Here is a 20,652-nt window from a genome sequence, read left to right on the forward strand (position 1 = left end):
TACTGCTCAATTTTGGCTCTCAACTCTTCCTTTTCAGTTAAAGCAGCATCATAAGAAGCTTGTAAATGGGCGAGTGACCTTTCTAAGAACTGAACCTTGCTGGAAGACGCACAAAGATCTTCTTGAGTCCGGGTGAGCATTTGAACAAGCTCCCCGGCGTAAACTTCCTTCTGGTTAAGCATTTCTTTCAAACCCCTAATTTCTTCAGTGGCTTTGGAAAGCTGCTCGGCAAATGAAGACTCGAGAAGGTATTTATCCTTGCCTACTTGACTGGAAGAGGCTTTCTCAATCGCCAACTCTGGTGCCATTACCTTCACTTGTTGATCCAAGGTACACTTCTCCTCATCTAAAACTTCTTTCTCAAGCTGAAGTCCTTCAAACTGCTCCTTCCAGTTGTCTTCTTTGTTGCAATAGTCATTCATTAACTACTCAGTATGGAAAATCCTCTTCATCAGCTCCGTGCCTATTAGGTTGATCTATACGAGAAAAGGAAAATGTGATTATCAAATAAAGATGAAAACAAAATCACAAGCAAAATAAAAAGCTAAGGCTTATACCTTTAAAGATGAATGGACAATATCATCCATCCACGTTAAATAATTATGGATTTCCAATTTGGACTTCTCAACTGGGCCAATCAACGGTTTCAGCCATACATCAGCTTGGCCAGATTTCTTTAGAAGATTACCATCCTCGGGGACTTCGATGGTAACGTTTTTCATTATCCTACTATTACTAGAAGAACCAAATTCAACATGAGAAGTGGTAACAGTAGGGGCAATTGAGGGAGTCAAAACAGCCACGGGTGGAGCAATGGCAACAACAATAGGTGCAGGAAACTGAGGATCAACAAGTGCAGATACTGGAAAAGAGGCAAGAGGCGCTTCCTCAGAAACAAAGCCGAAGTCTTCACTATCAAACCCATGGGAAAAAAGTTGTTTTGTAGAGTCACGGGGTGCGGCAGTCATCTCTTCATCAAAGCTCACCAAAGTGGCACTTTCGGTCTCATGCATGGGAACAGAACTGGGAGGAGGAGTAGCTTCATCATCCGAAATGACACGTCTCCTAGCTCGAGGCTTACGTACTAACGATCCCTCATCTCGTTCCTCTTCACCCTTGGAACCGTGAGCTCTATCAGCTTTTCTCTTTGATGAGGAACTCAAGATCATCTCTTGAGCCATAGACAGAGAAAGTTTCGATGCAGCAATAGATGCAGTGCTAACACCCCGAATGGGAAACCCTAGCAGAAGAAGAAGTTAGTAAATTTCAAATAAATATGAAAGCAAGGTAGAACATTGAATAGATACCATGAGTCTTCACTTTCCAACAAAACCTATTAGAAAGGTACTTCCAGGACATTCCTTCCATAGGAGCAACAACCAACAATTTTTCTACCCAAGCACGGAAGTCTGGAATTTCTTCAACAACTTCCATGGTTGCTGAAAAGAGAGAAAAAAAAAACCACGAGATTGTAAGTTCTTTTTTCTTCAATAAAGAAAAAAGAAGAAGAAAGTATGAAAATAAACTTACGTGCAAAGTTCCATTTTTCTGGAAAAAGGCATGTTCTCTTCACCCACTAAACCACTTGTGGGAACAACAACGAAACGAGCATACCAGCCATGATCCTTGTCATCTTCAGGGCTAACCAAAACTCTCTTACTTCTGGCCACGAGAGTAAATACCCCAGAACGAAACAACTTGGGGGAATAAAGATGAATCAAGTGATAGAAGGTAAAGGGTAAAAAGGCCAAATTAGACAAGTATCTTAAGCATGCCACAACTCTCCATACGATAGGACCAATCTATCCTAAACAAACGTTAAAAAAACGGCAAAATTCTATAATGACTGGGTCAATAGGTGGTCTGAAGCCTAATGTAAAGGGATAGAATAACCAGCTTTGTATGAAGTGATCCTTTGATTTGCGTTAGGGACTAAAATTGGGAAATCAACTTTTCAATGACATTCTCTTCGCACAAGAGAAATCAAACCCTCAGTAATCTGGGAAGGGTAAACATCAGCACGATCATGAAAAGTCATAGAAGTAACTTGGTTTCTAATTGATTCATGATCAGTAGAGAAGGAAAGTTCAACGGGGATAATTTCATCAACAGTGTGTTCCCGAAGAGGTTTACTTGAATCCCTACTTCTGGTAGAGGATCTATGAGAAGAAGAAGCCCTAGTTCTAGAAGATGAAGGGGTAGCAACACTGGGTTGAGAAGTAGAACCACGAATAGATACAGATCTTAAGCTACGTAATCTGCCACCTGTTCTACTCCTGACAGGAGCAGATGAAGAGGGAAGTTCATCTACTATAACTACTCTACGAGGATCAGGGTTTGGTGAAGACATGGTTGTATAAGAAAATAATACTTGCCAGTAAACAAGAACTATTATGGAAGAAGAATACTGTAGATTGAAGGTTTTTCGTGAAAGCAAAGGCATAAGAGGTATTTTTAAGAAAAAGCAAGCGTTCTGTAAAGGGAGTCATGATGGAAACATCATAATGAAACATTCACTTCGTGACTGACGCAGCCGCAAAAAAGCCCTAACAATCGCTGAAGAGTTGTAGGTCCAATCAATGAATGCCATGTGGATTAAATATAAGTGACATACGACGCATTAATTCTGAAGAAGGCACAATAATACATAGGAAACGGCGGCAAAAGATTCCCGCCATAAATGTGATCCACTTCCCAAATATTCAATTGTTGAATAATTGGCAAGTGGGGGGACTATATGTATTGGTAAAAATAAATATTACATGTGGAATTATATATGTGGCTGATATGGCAAGACACGTGGATCACTAAGAAAGCAACAGTTGGAGAGTTGCATTAAAAGATGCACGAGTCGTAATAGGTACGATTAAATCACTCACGAGATGAAAGAGGTACGGTCGCTCGAGCCTAAATTACTAAATGAAGATACACTGGTATGATGAATCAAGACAGTAAAGAAGGAGGATTCACGAATCGTCAATTAATGAGGAAGAAGGATCATAAATGTTACACAATCTTCATGAACAGTTACGATTGCCAATTGTAATGTCTCATTAATGTCATTAATGCTCATAATGATTCGGTCATAAAAGGGAAGAAACGTTGTACTTATAGATTCCTATATAAGGGAAGGAGATTTCATTTGTAAGGACACGTTCTGATTATTATTGGAATACAATTACTTTCTTTTGCTTTCAATCGATTACTTTGCTATTTCTCATATTAATTTCCTTTCTTATTATTGAGAGAATACGAGATTTCTTGCTTATCAGTAGCCCGAGTACTTCTAAAAGTAGGCTTTGACTGAGAATCTAATTTTTTGGTTAAACACCCTATTACCCTCAAAGATTCTAAAAAATATTGATAAAATCCAACGAAACTTCTTATGGGGTACAAATGCCACCTCTAAAAAACTCCATCTTATAAAATGGGACACTATCACCAAGGACAAAAAGGAGGGTGGTTTAGGGATTCATACGGCCAAGGGCAAAAACTTAGTAAACCTTGCCAACCTGTCTTGGAGGCTCCTCTCAAACACTCATTCCCCCGGGTAAAAATAATTCATGCGCTTCATAGTACTAGAAAAATTTAAGAATTCTTCGTTTATTTGGTATAACATTATTCATGGATGGGATATTTGTAGCAAAGGTATTAGATACAAATTATCAAATCTCAGTGTTTGGAACAACAGTTGGATTCATCAATCCCCACCATTACGCCAATACATTTATGGTCCCCTAACCCAGCATGACGATAGGCTAGCTATTAAGGATATATGGATTAATAATCAGCGGGACTTATCAAAAATTTCCATAGAACTTCAACCCTTCTTGATCAACAAAATAAATTCCACCACTCCTAACTCCAAAAACTTTGACACTCCTATTTGGTCACTAACCACAAATTGTCACTTTACTAGCAAGCCGTGCTACAACCTATTAGGCACTCAATCAGACGATGGTAAGGATTAAGCTTGGATTTGGAAGATGACTTGTCCAAACAAAATAAAATTCTTGATTTGGAAATGCTACCATGAGAGACTACCTACTAGAAGCTACTTAAATCACATTGGTATAAACATTGACCCTACTTGCACCTTTTGCGAGAGTCATAAGGAAACCATTACCCACATATTCATGCACTGCACAACCGTAAGAGATTTTTGGCTACAGTTAGGGATAGATATGGAAAGCTGGAATATAACTGGTAATTGGTTGATCAACATTCGCGATTACAACTGTTTACTAAAAAAGGGCATCATCAATTGGAAAGAATTGTTTCCTTTTGCTATATGGACTATTTGGGTGAATATAAACAACAACTTATACAATAACACCACAAACAAAGAATTCAGTATGCTTACAAGCTATCAGTGGAATTTAAACTCCTCACTGACAAGGAAGATATGCCACAACAAAAAATCCCAATCTCAGTAAAATGGCTTAAGCCAACTTGTAACCACATTAAGCTTAACATCGATAGTTCCTTTAAACAAGAAACTTCTCTATGTGGCTTTGGGGGCCTGTTCATGGACAATAAGGGTAAGTGGGTGGTTGGATTCCAAGGGTCTCTACCAGGTCGATCTCCATTGCATGCTGACCTGATGGCACTAAAGACATGCCTACATCTTGCAATGGAACAAGGTTTCACTAACTTAGAAGTGGAATCAGACTCTACGGATGTCATTAGCTGCTTAGAAAATGGCAACACATCCCTTAACAACATTATTCATGAATGCAGGTCATTGATGAACCAGATGAAAGTTCAAACAATCCAGCACAACTTCAGAGAGGCCAACAAGCCAGCACACAAGCTGGCTAAAAATGCTATTCAGGAAAGCATTGGTAGGGATCTTGCAATTATGTACTATCCACCATCTTTTGTAACCGCTGTCTTATCCTATGACTATGAAGGTCCTGTCTACCTAGTTAAAAACATTAGCAAAGATGCATGCTCTAAGCTTGCATCGTTTGGAAATAAAAATGTCCTATGTGACATTAGTAGTTTCTTTAATAGCCAAGTAGGTAATGTGCCTTCGGACAATGCTAAACTATGTAAACTCTATGTTATGATATTTATATAATATATCCCTGCTTATAAAAAATGACAGGTAGCAGATAAGCACAGAGTCATAGAAGGAACGTAACAATTAAGAGTCACAAGCCAATAAGGAAGGCATCAACTTCAACTAAAACATATAAGTGCAAAATATCATGTAAGAAGTATCATGAATGCTAACAACGCCAAATAAAGTATGTAAGAGTAATCATGTGCCAACAATTTACAATTAAATACATGAAAGATGCCTAAGAGTTTAAACCGATAGAAATCTCACATATAAGCTCGAGTACGTACTCGTCACCTCGCGTACACGAATTTTAAATTGCACAAATGACTCAATGCCTAAGGGAAATCCTCCCCCCCCCCACAAAAGGTTAGGCAAGATACTTACCTCAAAGAAGCTAGATCATTATTCTAAAATGAACTTCTTGAGTGAAACAACCTCCGGACGGCTCAAATCTAACCAAAATAGGTTCTAATCATAAATAAAACTCATAAGAAATATTTTCGGATAATAAAGCTTCAATCTTTAACAAAAATAAAAAAGTCAACCTAAAAGGGCCTGCATCTCGGAACCCGATAAAATTCACCAAACCCGAACACTCATTCTGATACGAGTTCAACCATGCGAAAATTAGCAATTTCCGACATCAATTCGTCCTTCATATAATCATTTTTCATTTTGAAAGACTTCTTCAAAAATTCCCATTTTCCCTCTACTCAAAACACTAATTATAAGATAAAACTAAAGATGGAATCATGAAATATAATAAATTTCGGGTGTTTGTTTGAAAAAACCATGAAAGATCGCTCAAAACCGAGGTCTACAACTCAAGATATGGTAAAAACGCCAAACCCTCGATTTTGAAAAATATACTCTGTTGCCCAGGTATTTACACATTGCGATCGTGGAAGAGATAATGCGACCGCGAAGAAGAAATTACTACTGCCCAAAAATATAACACATGTGATCGATAAGAAGGGAACAACTGCTTCCCAAAGAAACGTACTACGCAATCGCGAAAGAGCACGTGCGATCGCAAAAGGGGAAGAAAAATACCAGCTGCTACGGCTATGCTACGCGAACGCGGACATCTGACTGCATAAGCTTCGCGAAAGCATGACCACAATCGCGTTCGCGGTGAACAAAAATCCTGAGCTCCAAGGAACCTTACGCAATCGTATCTTCATCTTCGCAATCGCGAAGAGTAACGGTAACATCAGAAACTAGCAACTCAAAAACCTGAAGAAATGGCCCGTAGCCCATCCAAAATACACCCAAGGCCCCCCGAGACCCCATCGAAACATACCAACATGTTCCATAACATAACACAGACCTGCTCGAGATCTCAAATCACATCAAACAACGTCAAAAGCCACGAATCGCACTACAAATCAAACTTACGAACTTTCAAATCTTCCAACTTCCAAAACTCGTGCCGAAATATGTCAAATCAACCCGGAATGACGTCGAATTTTGTACGCAAGTACCAAATGACATAACTGAGCTAATCAAAGTCACGGAATCGCAATCCGACCCCGATATCACCAAAGTCAACTCTCGGTCAAACCTCTCAACCTTCCAAAATTTCAACTTTCCAATTTCATCGAAATGCTTCCAATTACCTTACGGACCTCCAAATCCAAATCTGGACGCACTCCTAAGTCCAAAATCACCATACTAAGCTTTTGGAATCCTCAAAATACCATTTCGGAGTCGTCCACACAAAAGTCAAACTCCTGTCAACTCTTACCGCTTAAGCTTCTAAAACAAGAATCCTTCTTCCGAATTAATCCGGAACCATCTGAAACCCGAACTCGACCACAGACCCAAGTCACAACACATAACACGAAGTTGCTCGAGACCTTAAGCCACCGAAGAGGCGCTAATTCTCAAAATGACTGGTCGAGTCGTTATAGAATTAATTGGGTTTAGAATAAGATTTTAGAACTGTAATGGGCCAAAATGAGTTTAACTGGTCAGACTTGACCTTAGTATTCATTTATAAGGCTGGCCCAATTGTCGTACATTCACAAGATGCCTTTATCTTTGATTGCTACACTAGCCTACTAGTCAATAATTCCATAATTTGGCCCACTTCCATAAACGATAAGTCAATTCAAACTTCTAAAAATATTTTATTCATTAATAATTTCATAATATAATACCAAAGAATAGAATAATGCTTCAAATATTGGCCATGTGTTCATACCTAATCCGTGGTTGATATTAAACAACTCATCAATGTCTAAAATAATCAATGTTAGCCTATGTGTTCATACTCGAACCTTGAATGGACCTATTTCAACTAATAAAAGGGTCGTGTGTGCATTCTCGCTCCATGATCACCGTGTTTAGCCAAGTAGACTTACACGTTCCGTGGTTTGACACACTTAACCAACTAATGACCTTGTGTGCCTACATGCTCGTGGGTCAAAAACAATCAAAAAGAGTTAATCAATAATCAGCGGTAATAATAAGGAGTAAAAAAATATGGAATAATCCAAGAACTAGTTAAAGCCAAGATAAGTTGATTAAGTGATCATGCTAGAATCACAGGATTGGGGTAATGCTTCACACTTTCTCCCTGGTCAATAAAATTGCTTATCCGGTCTTTTATGTTCGCGAACCATAATAATTGAAGTCAAACCTTCCTTTGACTAAGGATTCAAAAAAAAGGTGACTCAGAACACCATAACTCAATTCGGAGTGGCGACTGCGTAACAATAATAAAGTAATCCCTATTCAAAATAATATCGCTTTAATGGGAAAAAACTCTTAACGAAAGAGGAGGTGTGACATTGTCAATTGATTCTCCATCTTATCGCCATTTGTGGTGAGCCATGATTAACCATGGTGAGTTAAAGGATGTGAACAAGTTTAAACTTAGATACATAAATCAGATCCTGGAATAATGTGTTCTTAATTCAGTTCTTATCTTAAAGTACTCGCAAATTTTAAGTATACATGGTCGCCAAGTAATATATGATTGTAAGTCCATATATCGTACCCACAGGAACTTGTGATTAATTATCAACTAAATTAAACTAAGACAATTAATCTATTCAAGCGAATCCTAAAGTATGAATATTTAACTAAACCTAATCTAGAGTAACAAACTAAGAGATTAACGGAAACAAGTTGGCAAAAATAGACACGAATTCAATGAGAGACGATATTCTAGAGTTATGGGTTAGCTAACAATCCCGTTGAGTTTTCTACCTAATTTTCCAATTAATTTATCTAGTTTATTGATTGACAGGGTTAATATTACTCGTAGCCTTCTCCCGAAGTACTACTCGCTTATTCAAGCTAACCTAACGCCTATATTCTTATGGAATTAGGATTAACAAGAACACATTAATAATTCCTGTATAATAACCAAGCAAGGCGATTAGATATATCCCTATCCTAACCACAAATCCGTTCCCGATGCTCGAGTTCAAGATCTTGCTCTACTCAATCTTATATGCAATCTAGAATTCCCTCTCCTTAGTTAAATCCTAGATTCATAGATCGTATTCAATTGGTGGTCAAGCAATAAAATAATTAAGCGCAAGATGGAATAAATAAACCAATATGATAAAATAATAAGAACAATTCAAGCTTCAAAACTACAACGTTCATGTAGCACCCATAACTCTAGAACTAATAAACTATGAGATTAAAGGAAAATAAGAGAATAAAAACTAGTTAGAAGCCTCCTCCAAGTGTGGTGTGTGTTCCTCCACGTGAATTCTCCTTCAAAGTATGTTATATATCTTCCAAATTAGGTTTAAACTTGCTTTTATATAAGTTGAGGGGGTCTTGGGCCGAAATAATCTTGTCCCGGGCGAAGTAGGAATGATTTCCTGTCACCAGCGCCCAGGGAAGCGTGGGGCCCTGGCCCTGGCACTGGAAAATTGGACATTCTGTAAACGGCGCCACAGGTGGCGTGGGGTACTAGAATTCAACATTGTCCGTTTTTCTCTGCTTTGGCTCTAATCTCGCACCTTTCAACCTCTATTGCCTCCTGATGATTCATACATATAAAGACACCACGAATTAACATAAATCAATACATTTTACATCCAAAATCCACGAAACACAAGTAAAACATGAGGCGATATACATATAAATATATATATATATATATATATATATATATATATATATATATATATATATATATATATATATATATATATATATATATATATATATACTTTAATCTAAATATCAACACCCCACACTTAGAGTCTTGCTCGTCCTCGAGCAATGGGACTATCAACTCTACCCCAACAACGTACACATCTCAACTAGAAAGGAGCATTTCAATTTTTAACCATACACTCTACCCTTGACAATGGTCGATACCGGCAATCAGGCACGAACATACAAATTTTACATTCTTCACATTTTAAACATGCCAAGTCTACTATTTCAATTCAATCAATTCAAACAACCTATCCTTAACCACCCTACCTCAAGAGCCGACTCGTTACCCCTAAGCGCCCTCAACTCGCGCACTCACCCAATAAGAGAAGTTTACAATATTACCAATCCTTTATGAGATCATGTGCCCTCACCAACAAACAAAAGAGGGAATATAAAGTAATCCACACATTCAAGTATGCCTTTGTACATAATTTAAGAACATCAAACAATTAAACAAAATTCACTCACTCTCACAAAGAATTTCATGTGTGTCCCATGGTCATACCATAAGATTACCCGTAGTGTACATCTTTACTAATCTAAGCTAGCCAAATCTAGGATCAATTAGGACTTTAAGGCTATAATGTAGGTTAAGGGACGGGTATGATACATTTAGGAATAGTGACTAACCCTCCTAAGCATTTTAATACACTACACTCACAATTCGAGCATATCTTCTTCTCAATCAATTCACTCACCATACACCATATATAACACAACCCTCTTTTTAATTAAGCACCTCTATATTTTCACTAGCAAGAATTAGTAGTATTAGAAGATGTGTGCTTTTCTTAATGATTTGAACTATTCTTTTTCTTTCTTGCAATCTTTTTCTTTTTTTCTCTTTTTTTTCTACACACACTCCATACATTAAGGTTCATCGGCTAGTGACCTTTTTTCAACTTTAGTGCACCTTAAGGGCCCTTCCATGGTTCCACTTGAAAGCTACTCCCCAATATCTCACCTTACTTCTTTTAACGACTAAGTGCCTTAGGAGGTAAAGGTTCAACAATCTCAAATTAAGAACAAAATAGGGGTACAACTTGTAATGTGGGTGCCAAAGAAACGGTCTATAGGCTCAAAGGGGCTAGCAACGAGAAAATTTTATTTGTGAGTGACAAGCACCTTTATGGTCAAGCAAAAAACACCTATGTCATCTCCTAGACTAGCACAACTTAATGATTTCTCTTCAATTAACACACGGGGCAAGTTCTAGACTACACAGGATAGTACAAACAATCACAAATCCTCACACACATATTGCACATGACTCAATCGAGACGGTTTTGTTCAACTCTCAAGTCAAGCAAGCACATATAATTGAGAAATTTTAAGCAATATTGCACTAGGTGACATACAAGTCAAACAACTGAGAAAAGGCATCACAAAGTAGGCTATTTACTTTACTCATGCATCACAATTCAAATCAAATGTATAGGAAGATAGAGTGCATGTGCCAGCACCAAACATGTTAGTAGGTATCTCAGAGCAACTCAGTTTCTTCCTACCATACTACTAAAAACAATAAAGTACCCGGTTCGCACTACACCCTTGGAAATGAACTGACGCCCAAAGAAATACCAAGGGATACTACCTAACTATCCTAAAAAATATCTTTTTGGTATTTTTAATTGGACTTTATCCCTCAAATAAATTGTCCAACAGATCTATCATCGGAAAAAGTCCAAGCTTTTCCTATGTTTTTTCTTTCTTGTATTTTTGTATTTTGTTTTCTTTTTCTTTTTTCGAAAACAAACTAGACTATAAGCTAGACTAAGTAAAAACTAATAAAAAGTAACAAATTGATACAAGTTATACAATATACATCACAGGCAGTAGTTCTCCCACCCCACACTTAGCATATACATAGCCCCCGATCCATGTAAAAATGTAAAAATAGTAGGGTGAAAAGAAAACTCCCTGCTAGTCGGATTCCCCCTCCTCATCATGCCCGCCATCTGCAGTTTTGGGTGCATCATTATCAGGTCCTAGAGGCACCAAAGACATGGGCCTCGTGACATCATCACCATTCTCGTCCTCTGTGTCGGAGCCTTTTGTAAGTGTTTGCATTATCTGACTAGTGAACGGGGCTGCCAGGTGCTATCCCCAACATCTCATTGGAAGAACCCGGCAAATTATTGCATAAATGCATACGCCCCTCGTCTGATACACCCATCCTGCTCATGAATACATTTAAAGAGTTATGGAGATACTTGTTGAAGTTCTTGTCTCTTTCATTCCGTGCTGCCTGAGTGAGCTTAGACGTAGTATCCAACAAGGATGTGATGTACAACAACCCTTTAGGATCCTCCACCACCTCATCATACCCTAGGTATTCCGCACCTCCCGGGAGAGCATATACTGCGTGAGCAAGCTGTCAAAGAAAAACCTCTTAATCTGCCACCCAAATCGTGTGTGTGCCATCTCCCCCAACATGATCTCACCCATATTAGTGGGTCTCCCAAACATCAAAAAGAATATCACACACGCTCGAGCCCGAGTGCATTCGATGTTGTGTTTAACTGGCATGAGTCGAGCCTGCACGAAGTTCTGCCACACTTTGGCGGTCTTGTTGAAATCAGAGCAAACCATCTGAAGATGGATCTCACCTTTCTTTCTAGTCCACTTGGCATTTGAATCGACGCCACAAAGAGTGTGACGTATTTCCGTGTAGCTTGGGCTTTTGACAAATTTCTTTAGCGTCCTCGAGTAGGAGTTCTTAACCCCCCAAAATGCACATAAAGACCGCCTATCCAGTGGAACGTCCTTAACATATACATATGACCTAAACAAGTCTGCAGTCCAGTAGATGTACAGTTCCCGTACCATGCTCAAATTTGCATGACCGGGGAATTCTATGAATTTTTCCATGTTTAGTACTCGCAATCGGCCAAGCACGTCCGGGAAGTTCCTTTCTAAATCTTTCACATTAATCCCATCTTAGAGACGTACCGCCCATATGGCACGAAGTCCTTATGCCATGCAATAGCAGCATCACTGGTTAGTTTCAAACGAGGCCTTGATTGCAATGGTGTCTGTTGTGATCCTTCGACAACTTGTTTCCCCTTAGCTTGCCTTGAGGATCCTTCTCCTGGCTTGCAATTTTTGGGCACGAGGGAAGTGGTGGAGGACTTCCCTATTACACTGCCTTTGTTTGCATTATCACGAGCCATAGAAACCTACAACACAAATAAGCATGAATGTGAGAACGAATCAAGAAATCCGCCTATGGTTGTCGTGCTAGTCAAAAAATGACCCCACACTTAAAACCGAAGGCTCAATGTATAATACTCACAATCGTGGTCTAAAACGCACACGTGTTGCACCACAAGAATGGGTAATCAAGACTTCCCCATGCCATATAATAGCTAAAAGGCACTAACTATGCCACACAAATAAGTGATTGATCACGGCGAAGTGAATTAACCTCAATGCAAGAAAGTGGAATATGGTACTTAATATTTACAACTACTACACTAAATTAGCTAATTCTACAAAGTGCTACAACATACATAATATAGGATGCATGGTGTGGGCGACCTGTGTGCATTAAAACTAAGCTCCCAAGTATGTAAAATTATACCCACACACCCCACACTTAGCTCGATGTCACATATAACTACATTCGGTTACTCAGACTTTACCGGTGCACAAAATTATCATTCAAACATTTTAACAAACACCTTGTGGGCATGACGTGTGTGCACTTTTATTTAACAATGGTGGAACATGGTGATCCTCCCAAATTTCAACGAAGTAGAGGGAATTCTAGTTTACTACTTCGTATATAATACGACCACAAACTAATTTCGTCCCACATTCAGGCCACCAGCCATAAAACAAGTCTTAAGAAGCAACTTAGGTGCAAAATTTGGGGATTAGGGCAATTGGGGGAGGAGAATGTTTATTATCATCTATCAATTAAAAGAACAAGAAGAAGAAGAAGAAGAAGAAGAAGAAGAAAACATACCTATAGGATTTAGGATGAGAGTAAGAGAGGAGCTTGAGTAAGTTGAGAGAGAGGATGAAGAAAGCACGCGGCTGAAGCTTGAGATAGGGAGAGATTTACGCTAAGATGAGAGAGAGAAATAGAGTTATGGTTTTGGAGTTGTGTTTTAATTTAATATGGGTATGGGTATGGGTCATAATGTGGGTTATAATTTTAGTATAGATGGGTATATGGGTTGGGTTAATGGGTTGGGTATTAATCTAATAAATAAAAACAAAACAATACACGAAAACAAAAAAAAACTTACCTGCTCACCCCCCAGCCCAGCGCTCTACGCAAGGCTAGCGGCGGGGAGTTTTGACAATCTGTAAAGGGCGCCCCAGGCAGCGTGGAGCACTGGCCTGGGCGCTGATTCGTGAATTTATTTTTTTGATAACATCCCGATCCCTCGAGCCCTTTATATATCCAATTTACATGCCCCGCACCATTCTGCCTATAATTTCTATGTCTACAAAGAAAATGCAAACTCTAGTCTACTCTAACTAAAAAAAATTAAAAAGCTAAGCTATGAAAGAAATAAAATTTGGGTTGCCTCCCAACAAGCGCCTGATTTAACGTCGCGGCACGACGCAGGGCCTCGCTTACTCATCAGCGAGTACTACTTTGGTTTTCTCATGATTAATGATTCCTCCCCAATAGTGCTTGACTCTGTGTCCATTCACTAAAACTTTCCTTTCACCATGTAAAGCGTGCAACTTAATTGCACTATAAGGAGTGACTCTCACCATCTCAAATAGACCTGACCATCTCGATTTCAACTTTTCAGGAAACAACTTGATCCTAGAATTGAAAAATAATACTTGTTGGTCTGGTTCGAAGTGACGTGGTTTGGAACTCATCTAACTTATTCAACTGCAAGAGTCTCTTCTCGCCGGCGGCTTAGAGGTCCATATTTAACTTTTTAATGGCCCAATACACTTTGTGTTCAAGTTCAACATGCAAGTGACATGCCTTCCCATAGACAAGCTTATACGGAGACACCCCAATTGGTGTTTTGTAGCAAATCTATATGCCCACAAGGCATCATCTAACTTTGCAGCCCAATCTTTTCTATTCACACTCATTGTCTTCTCTAATATTTGTTTTATTTCTCTGTTAGGGACCACAACTTGTCCACTTGTTTGCGGATGATATGCTGTGGAAACTCTATGGGGGACTCCATATTTAGCTAGAAGGTTATTCAACAACTGATTGCAAAAATGTATCCCTTCATCACTAATCAAGTCCGTGGAGTCCCAAATCGAGAATATGTTCTTCTTCACAAATGCATCTACCACCATGACATCATTCGTTAGCAATGTAACCACATCTACCCATTTTGACACGTCGTCAACTGCTAGCAAGATGTATTTGTTTCATCTGGACAATGGGAATGGTCCCATAAAATCTATCCCCCATAAATAAAAAATCTCGACCTCCAGGATGTTATTCAAAGGCATCTCATGCCTCTTTGTGATTGTTCTTGTTCTTTACCACCGGTCACACTTCTTAACAAATGCATGAACATCCTTGAATAATGTTGGCCAAAAGAACCCAGATTGTAATACCTTTGCAGTTGTTCTATTACCTCCATGATGGCCCCCATAAGGTGATGAATGACAATCATACAATACTAATTCCACCTCTTTTTTTGAAATACATCTCCTCATCAACTGATCATCATACTGCTTTTACTAGAGTGGATCATCCCAGTAGTAGATGTTCACATCATGTAGAAACCTCTTTCTAGCTTCAGATTCAATTTCAAGAGAAAGTACCCCACTCACAAGATAATTCACATAGTCCGCGTACTATGGGGGAGGGTCTTGGGTGATAGCAAAAAGTTGCTCATTAGGAAATACCTCTTTAATTTGTCCACCCTCATCTACGTGGTCATGATTTTCCAGCCTTGATAGATGGTCAGCTACATGATTCTCTATGACCTTTCGATCTCGTATTTCTACATCAAATTCCTGCAACAACAAAACCCATTTCATCAATCTAGCCTTGGATTCCTTTTTTGTAAATAGATATCTGATTGTTGCATGATCGGTAAAGACTATGAGTTTTGTTCCCACCAAGTATGCCCAAAAATTCACAAAGGCCCACACAACGGCCAACAACTCCTTTTCAATGGTGGTGTAATTCACCTGTGGATCATCAAGAGTCTTAGTTGCATAGTAGATGGAATAAAACATATTGTCCTTCCTCTGGTCTAGCATTGCCCCAATAGCATGGTCACTTGCATCACACATAAGTTCAAATGGTAAGGACCAATCTGGTGCCGCAATAATGGGGCAACAACCAACTGCTTTTTTAGCTCCTCAAATGCTTCCAGGCAGGCATCATCAAAAGTGAAAGTTACATCCTTTTCAACAACCTACATAAAGGAGTAGCAGTTTTTGAAAAATCCTTAATAAAGCGTCGATAGAATCTGGTGTCCCAAGAAACTTCGGACACCCTTCACAGAAATGGGTGGAGGTAATTTTTCAACCGCCTCCACCTTTTCTTTATCAACTTCAATGCCGCTCCTTGACACTCTGTGGCCCAACACGATGCTTTCCTGCACCATAAAATGCCAGTTTTTCAAATTCAACACTAGATTTGTTCTTCACAATGGCCAACACCTTGCTCAAATTCTTCAAACAACCATCATAAGAAGACCCAAAGACTGAAAAATCATCCATAAAGACTTTCACAATTGTTTCCACTATATCGGTGAAAATAGTCATCATGCACCTCTGGAAAGTGGCCGGTGCATGCCCCGCCAATCTTTCCAACATTTTGTCTATGAATGGAAGTGGGAATTGGTCTTTGCAGGTTGCTTTGTTGAGCTTTCTGTAATCAATAAACACTCTCAACCTTGTCACAGTACGAGTAGGAATTAGCTCATTTTTCTTAGTCTCTACCACAGTCAACCCCCCATTTTAGGCACACGTTGCATTGGGCTTACCTAGTTGTTGTCAGAGATAGGAAAGATGATACATGCATTGAGCCACTTAGTTACTTCCTTCTTCACAACCTCTTTCATAAGGGATTTAATATCTTTTGCTGCTCAACACTGGGCGGTATCCATCTTCCAGAAATATTTTATGCATGCAAAATGATGGATTGATTCTCTTAATGTCAACAATTGTCCAACCTATAGCCTTTTTATGCCCACGAAGTACTCGGAGCAATTTCTCTTATTGTATATTAGTCAAGCTGGATGAGATAATCACTGACAATGTCTCAGAGTTCCCCAAATAAACATAGCGCAGATGTGCTGGAAAGGGGCTTAAGTTCTAGCTTTGGAGCTTCTTCAATATATGGCCTAGGAGGGGTCAGAGTGACGGGACTGTCCAACTCCTCAAATCTCCCAATCCCATGGACATAACTGCAAGACATGTCAAGTACTTGCTCAATTTCTCCCATCATCTCATCTTCAACTGTCTGGACACAGATAGTGACATCAAATTGATACTCGCTCCAAGATCACATAAAGCCCGCCCGAGTGCATGTACCAATCGAGATTTGGATAGTGAAACTACTCGGATCCTTTAATTTCTGAGGTAGCTTTCTTTAAATTCTTAATCTACATTCCTCAATGAGTACCACAATCTCGAACTCGGTCAACCTCCTTTATTTGCCACTATGTCCTTGATGTATTTAGCATATTTGGGTATTTCTTTCAAAATGTCGACCAGTGGAATATTGATTTGCACCTGCTTCAAAATATCAAGAAACTTTTTATTTGCGGCATTATCCTTCACTTTCTGCAATCTTTGAGAGAACAGAGGTGGTGGCCTCACAACTGATGGTGGGGTTGCTTAGCCACCGCATCTTCAGCTGGCTTCTCTAACTCCTTGGATTTTTCTGATTACGCCTCTATGGTGGCCGGCTTCTCGTCAAAGGTCACATTTTTTCTATTTTTCGACTGGACTTCTTTTAACCGTCTCCCATTCCTCAATGACACAACATTAATAGATGCCTTAGGATTAGCCTCAGTGTCGCTTGGAAGATGTGATGACCCAAAAGGTCATCTTATGTTTTAGAACTTGAATCTGCGCTCTCAACTCTTAAAATTCTCATTTTTACCCTTCTCGATTTGCGTGCGCAGTTGGGGCAAGTTTCCGAAAAGCTTTTATGTTAAAAACTAATGAAAATAAGAATTTTTGCCTTAAAAGTTTATTTTAGTTGACTTTGGTCAACATTTTTGGTAAACGGGCCCGGATCCATGTTTTGACAGTCTCGGTAGGTCTGTATTGAATTATGGGACCTGGGCGTATGCCCGGAATCGAATTCGGAGGTCCCTAGCTTGAGTTATAAATTTTTGATGAAAATTAAAAGTTTGGAAATTATTTGTTTTTAAGAATTGATTGATATTTGGCATTATTAGTATCAGGTTCGTATTTTGGTTTCGGAGGTCGGTACAGGTTCATTATGATATTTAAGACATGTCTGTGAAATTTGGTGAGAAACGGATTTGATTTGAAGTGATTCGGACGTCCAGTTGAGAAAATAGAAATTTTAAAGCGTTCTTGAGAATTTCATTTGATTTGGTGCTAAATTTAGAGTTCTAGGTGTTATTTTGGCGATTTGATCGTGCGAGAAGGTCCGTATGATGTTTTTAGACTTGTGTGCATGTTTGGTTTGGAACCCCGAGGGCTCGAGTGAGTTTCGGATAGGCCACGAGATGTTTTGGACTTTGGAAATCTGTTTTTTCTGTAGAGTCTGTGTTCTAGCATGTCCTTCTTCGCGTTCGCAAAGGTACTCTCGCGAACACAAAGAGTAAACCGGGCAGCTGAAATATTCTTCTTCGCGAACGCGAAGGCCTGGTCGCGAACGCGAAGTGATGGGGTACTTACCCTTCGCGAGCGCGACTGTCTCAACGCGAACACGAAGCATGTGGGGACCTGGGGGGGTGGTTGGTCGTTTCTTCATCGCGAACGCGAGCCATGTCTCACTAACGCGAAGGCCAGGGGCAGTGATCATCGTGAAAGGCGCCGCCAAGATGTATCAGGACTTTAGGTAGCATTATTGGTGGAGGCGAATGAAGAAGGACATAGTTGCCTATGTATCTCGGTGCCTAAATTGCCAGCAGGTAAAGTGTGAGCATCAGAGACCTAGTGGTTTACTTCAGAAGTTAGATATTTCTGAGTGGAAGTGGGAGCGTATCACTATGGATTTTGTTGTTGGACTCCCACAAACTGAGAGAAAGTTCGATGCAGTTTGGGTTATTGTGGACAGTCTGACTAAGTCAGCGCATTTCATTCCTACGGCAATTACCTGTTCCTCAGAGCAGTTGGCAGAGATTTATATTCGAGATATCATCCGTCTTCACGGTGTGCCCGTGTCTATCATTTCTGATCGAGGTATGCAGTTTACCTCGCACTTTTGGAGGGCAGTACAGCGTGAGTTGGGTACGCGGGTTGAGTTGAGCACATTATTTCATCTTCAGACGGACGGGTAATCCGAGCGTACTATTCAGATCTTGGAGGATATGCTACGCGCTTGTGTTATAGACTTCGGAGGATCGTGGGATCAGTTCTTGCCCCTTGCAGAGTTCGCCTACAATAACAGCTACCAGTCGAGCATTCAGATGGATCCCTATGAGGCATTATATGGTAGGCGGTGTCGGTCGCTAGTTGGGTGGTTCGATCCGGGAGAGGCTCGGTTGTTGGGCATAGACTTAGTATAGGATGCCTTGGATAAGGTCAAGATTATTCAGGATCGACTTCGCATAGCTCAGTCCAGGCAAAAGAGTTATGCCGACCGTATAGTTCGTGATGTTGCATTCAAGGTAGCAGAGAGAGTGTTACTTCGGGTATCACCCATGAAGGGTGTAATGAGGTTCGGAAAAAGGGCAAGTTGAGCCCTAGGTATATCGGACCTTTTGAGATTTTGGAGAGAGTGGGAGAGGTGGCTTACAGGCTTGCGCTGCCGCCTAGTTTAGCAATTGTTCATCTGGTATTCCATGTGTCCATGCTTTGAAAGTATCACGACGATCCGTCCCATGTGTTAGATTTCAGCTCTATCCAATTGGATAAGGATTTAACTTACGAGGAGGAGCTGGTGGTGATTCTAGCCCGACAAGTTCGCCAGTTGAGATCAAAGAGCTACCCTTCAGTTCGAGTGCAGTGGAGAGCTCAGCCTATTGAGGCAGCTACTTGGGAGTCCGAGTCCGATATGCGGAGTAGATATCCACACCTTTTCACCAGCCCGGGTACTTTACTAAGTCCGTTTGAGGACAAACGGTTATTTTAGAGGTGGAGAATGTGATGACCCAAAAGGTCATCTTATGTTTTATAACTCGAATCTGCGCTCTTAAGTCTTAAAAATCTCATTTTTACCCTCCTCGATTTGCGTGCGCAGTTCGGACAGGTTTCCGAAAAGTTTTTATGTTGAAAACTAATAAAAATAAGAAATTTTTGCCATAAAGGTTGATTTTAATTGACTTCGGTCAATATTTTTGATAAACAGGCCTGGATCCGTGGTTTGACGGTCCCGGTAGGTCCATATCGAATTATGGGACCTAGGCGTATGCCCGGAATCGAATTCGAAGGTCCCTAGCTTGAGTTATAATTTTTTGATGAAAATTAAAAGTTTGGAAATTATTTGTTTTTAAGAATTGATTGATATTTGGCATTGTTAGTATCGGGTCCGTATTTTGGTTTTTGATCCCGGTACAGGTTCATTATGATATTTAAGACATGTCTGTGAAATTTGGTGAGAAACATAGTTTATTTGACGTGATTCGGACGTCCAGTTGAGAAAATAGAAATTTTAAAGCGTTTTGAGAATTTCATTTGATTTGGTGCTAAATTTAGAGTTCTAGGTTTTATTTTGGCGATTTGATCGCTCGAGAAGGTCCGTATGTTGTTTTTAGACTTGTGTGCATGTTTGGTTTAGAGCCCCGAGGGATCGAGTGAGTTTCGGATAGGCCACGGGATGTTTTGGACTTTGGAAATCTGGTTTTTCTACAGAGTCTGTGTTCTGGCATGTCCTTCTTCGCGTTCGCGAAGGTACTCTCATGAACGCGAAGTGGTGGGGGACTTACCTTTCGCGAGCACGATTGTCTCAATGCGAACGCGAAGCATGTGGGGACCTGGGGGGGAGGGGGTTGGTCGTTGCTTCATCACGAATGCGAGCCATGTCCCGTGAATGCGAAGTCCGGGGGAGTAATCATCGCGAACGCGAGCTGGGCTCGCGAACGCGAAGGCTTGGCAGCCAGTACCCTTCGCAAACGCGACAGTGCTCTCGCGAACGCGATGAACACTGTCGCCCAGCACTTAACAGAATCCAAAAACGGGATTTTAGCCAAAAACTCATTTTTCTCAAAAACCAAACGGTGAGAGGCAATTTTTCAAGAGTAATTTCTTCCTCAAATTGTTGGTAAGTGATTCTAAACCATTTTCTTTCAATT

At 40.0% G+C, this 20,652-nt stretch overlaps 1 protein-coding gene across 1 annotated transcript; it reads left to right on the forward strand.

Moving 5' to 3' along the window:
• Positions 1 to 4,528: 4,528 nt before the first annotated feature.
• LOC142165719 (uncharacterized) lies at positions 4,529 to 5,146 on the forward strand. The gene is made up of 2 exons (XM_075224080.1): positions 4,529 to 5,020; positions 5,111 to 5,146. The coding sequence occupies exons 1-2, from the start codon at positions 4,529 to 4,531 to the stop codon at positions 5,144 to 5,146; spliced, it is 528 nt and encodes a 175-aa protein (XP_075080181.1).
• Positions 5,147 to 20,652: the final 15,506 nt, after the last annotated feature.

Source organism: Nicotiana tabacum, chromosome 11 (assembly GCF_000715075.1).
Source record: "Nicotiana tabacum cultivar K326 chromosome 11, ASM71507v2, whole genome shotgun sequence".
Taxonomy (NCBI): domain Eukaryota; kingdom Viridiplantae; phylum Streptophyta; class Magnoliopsida; order Solanales; family Solanaceae; genus Nicotiana; species Nicotiana tabacum.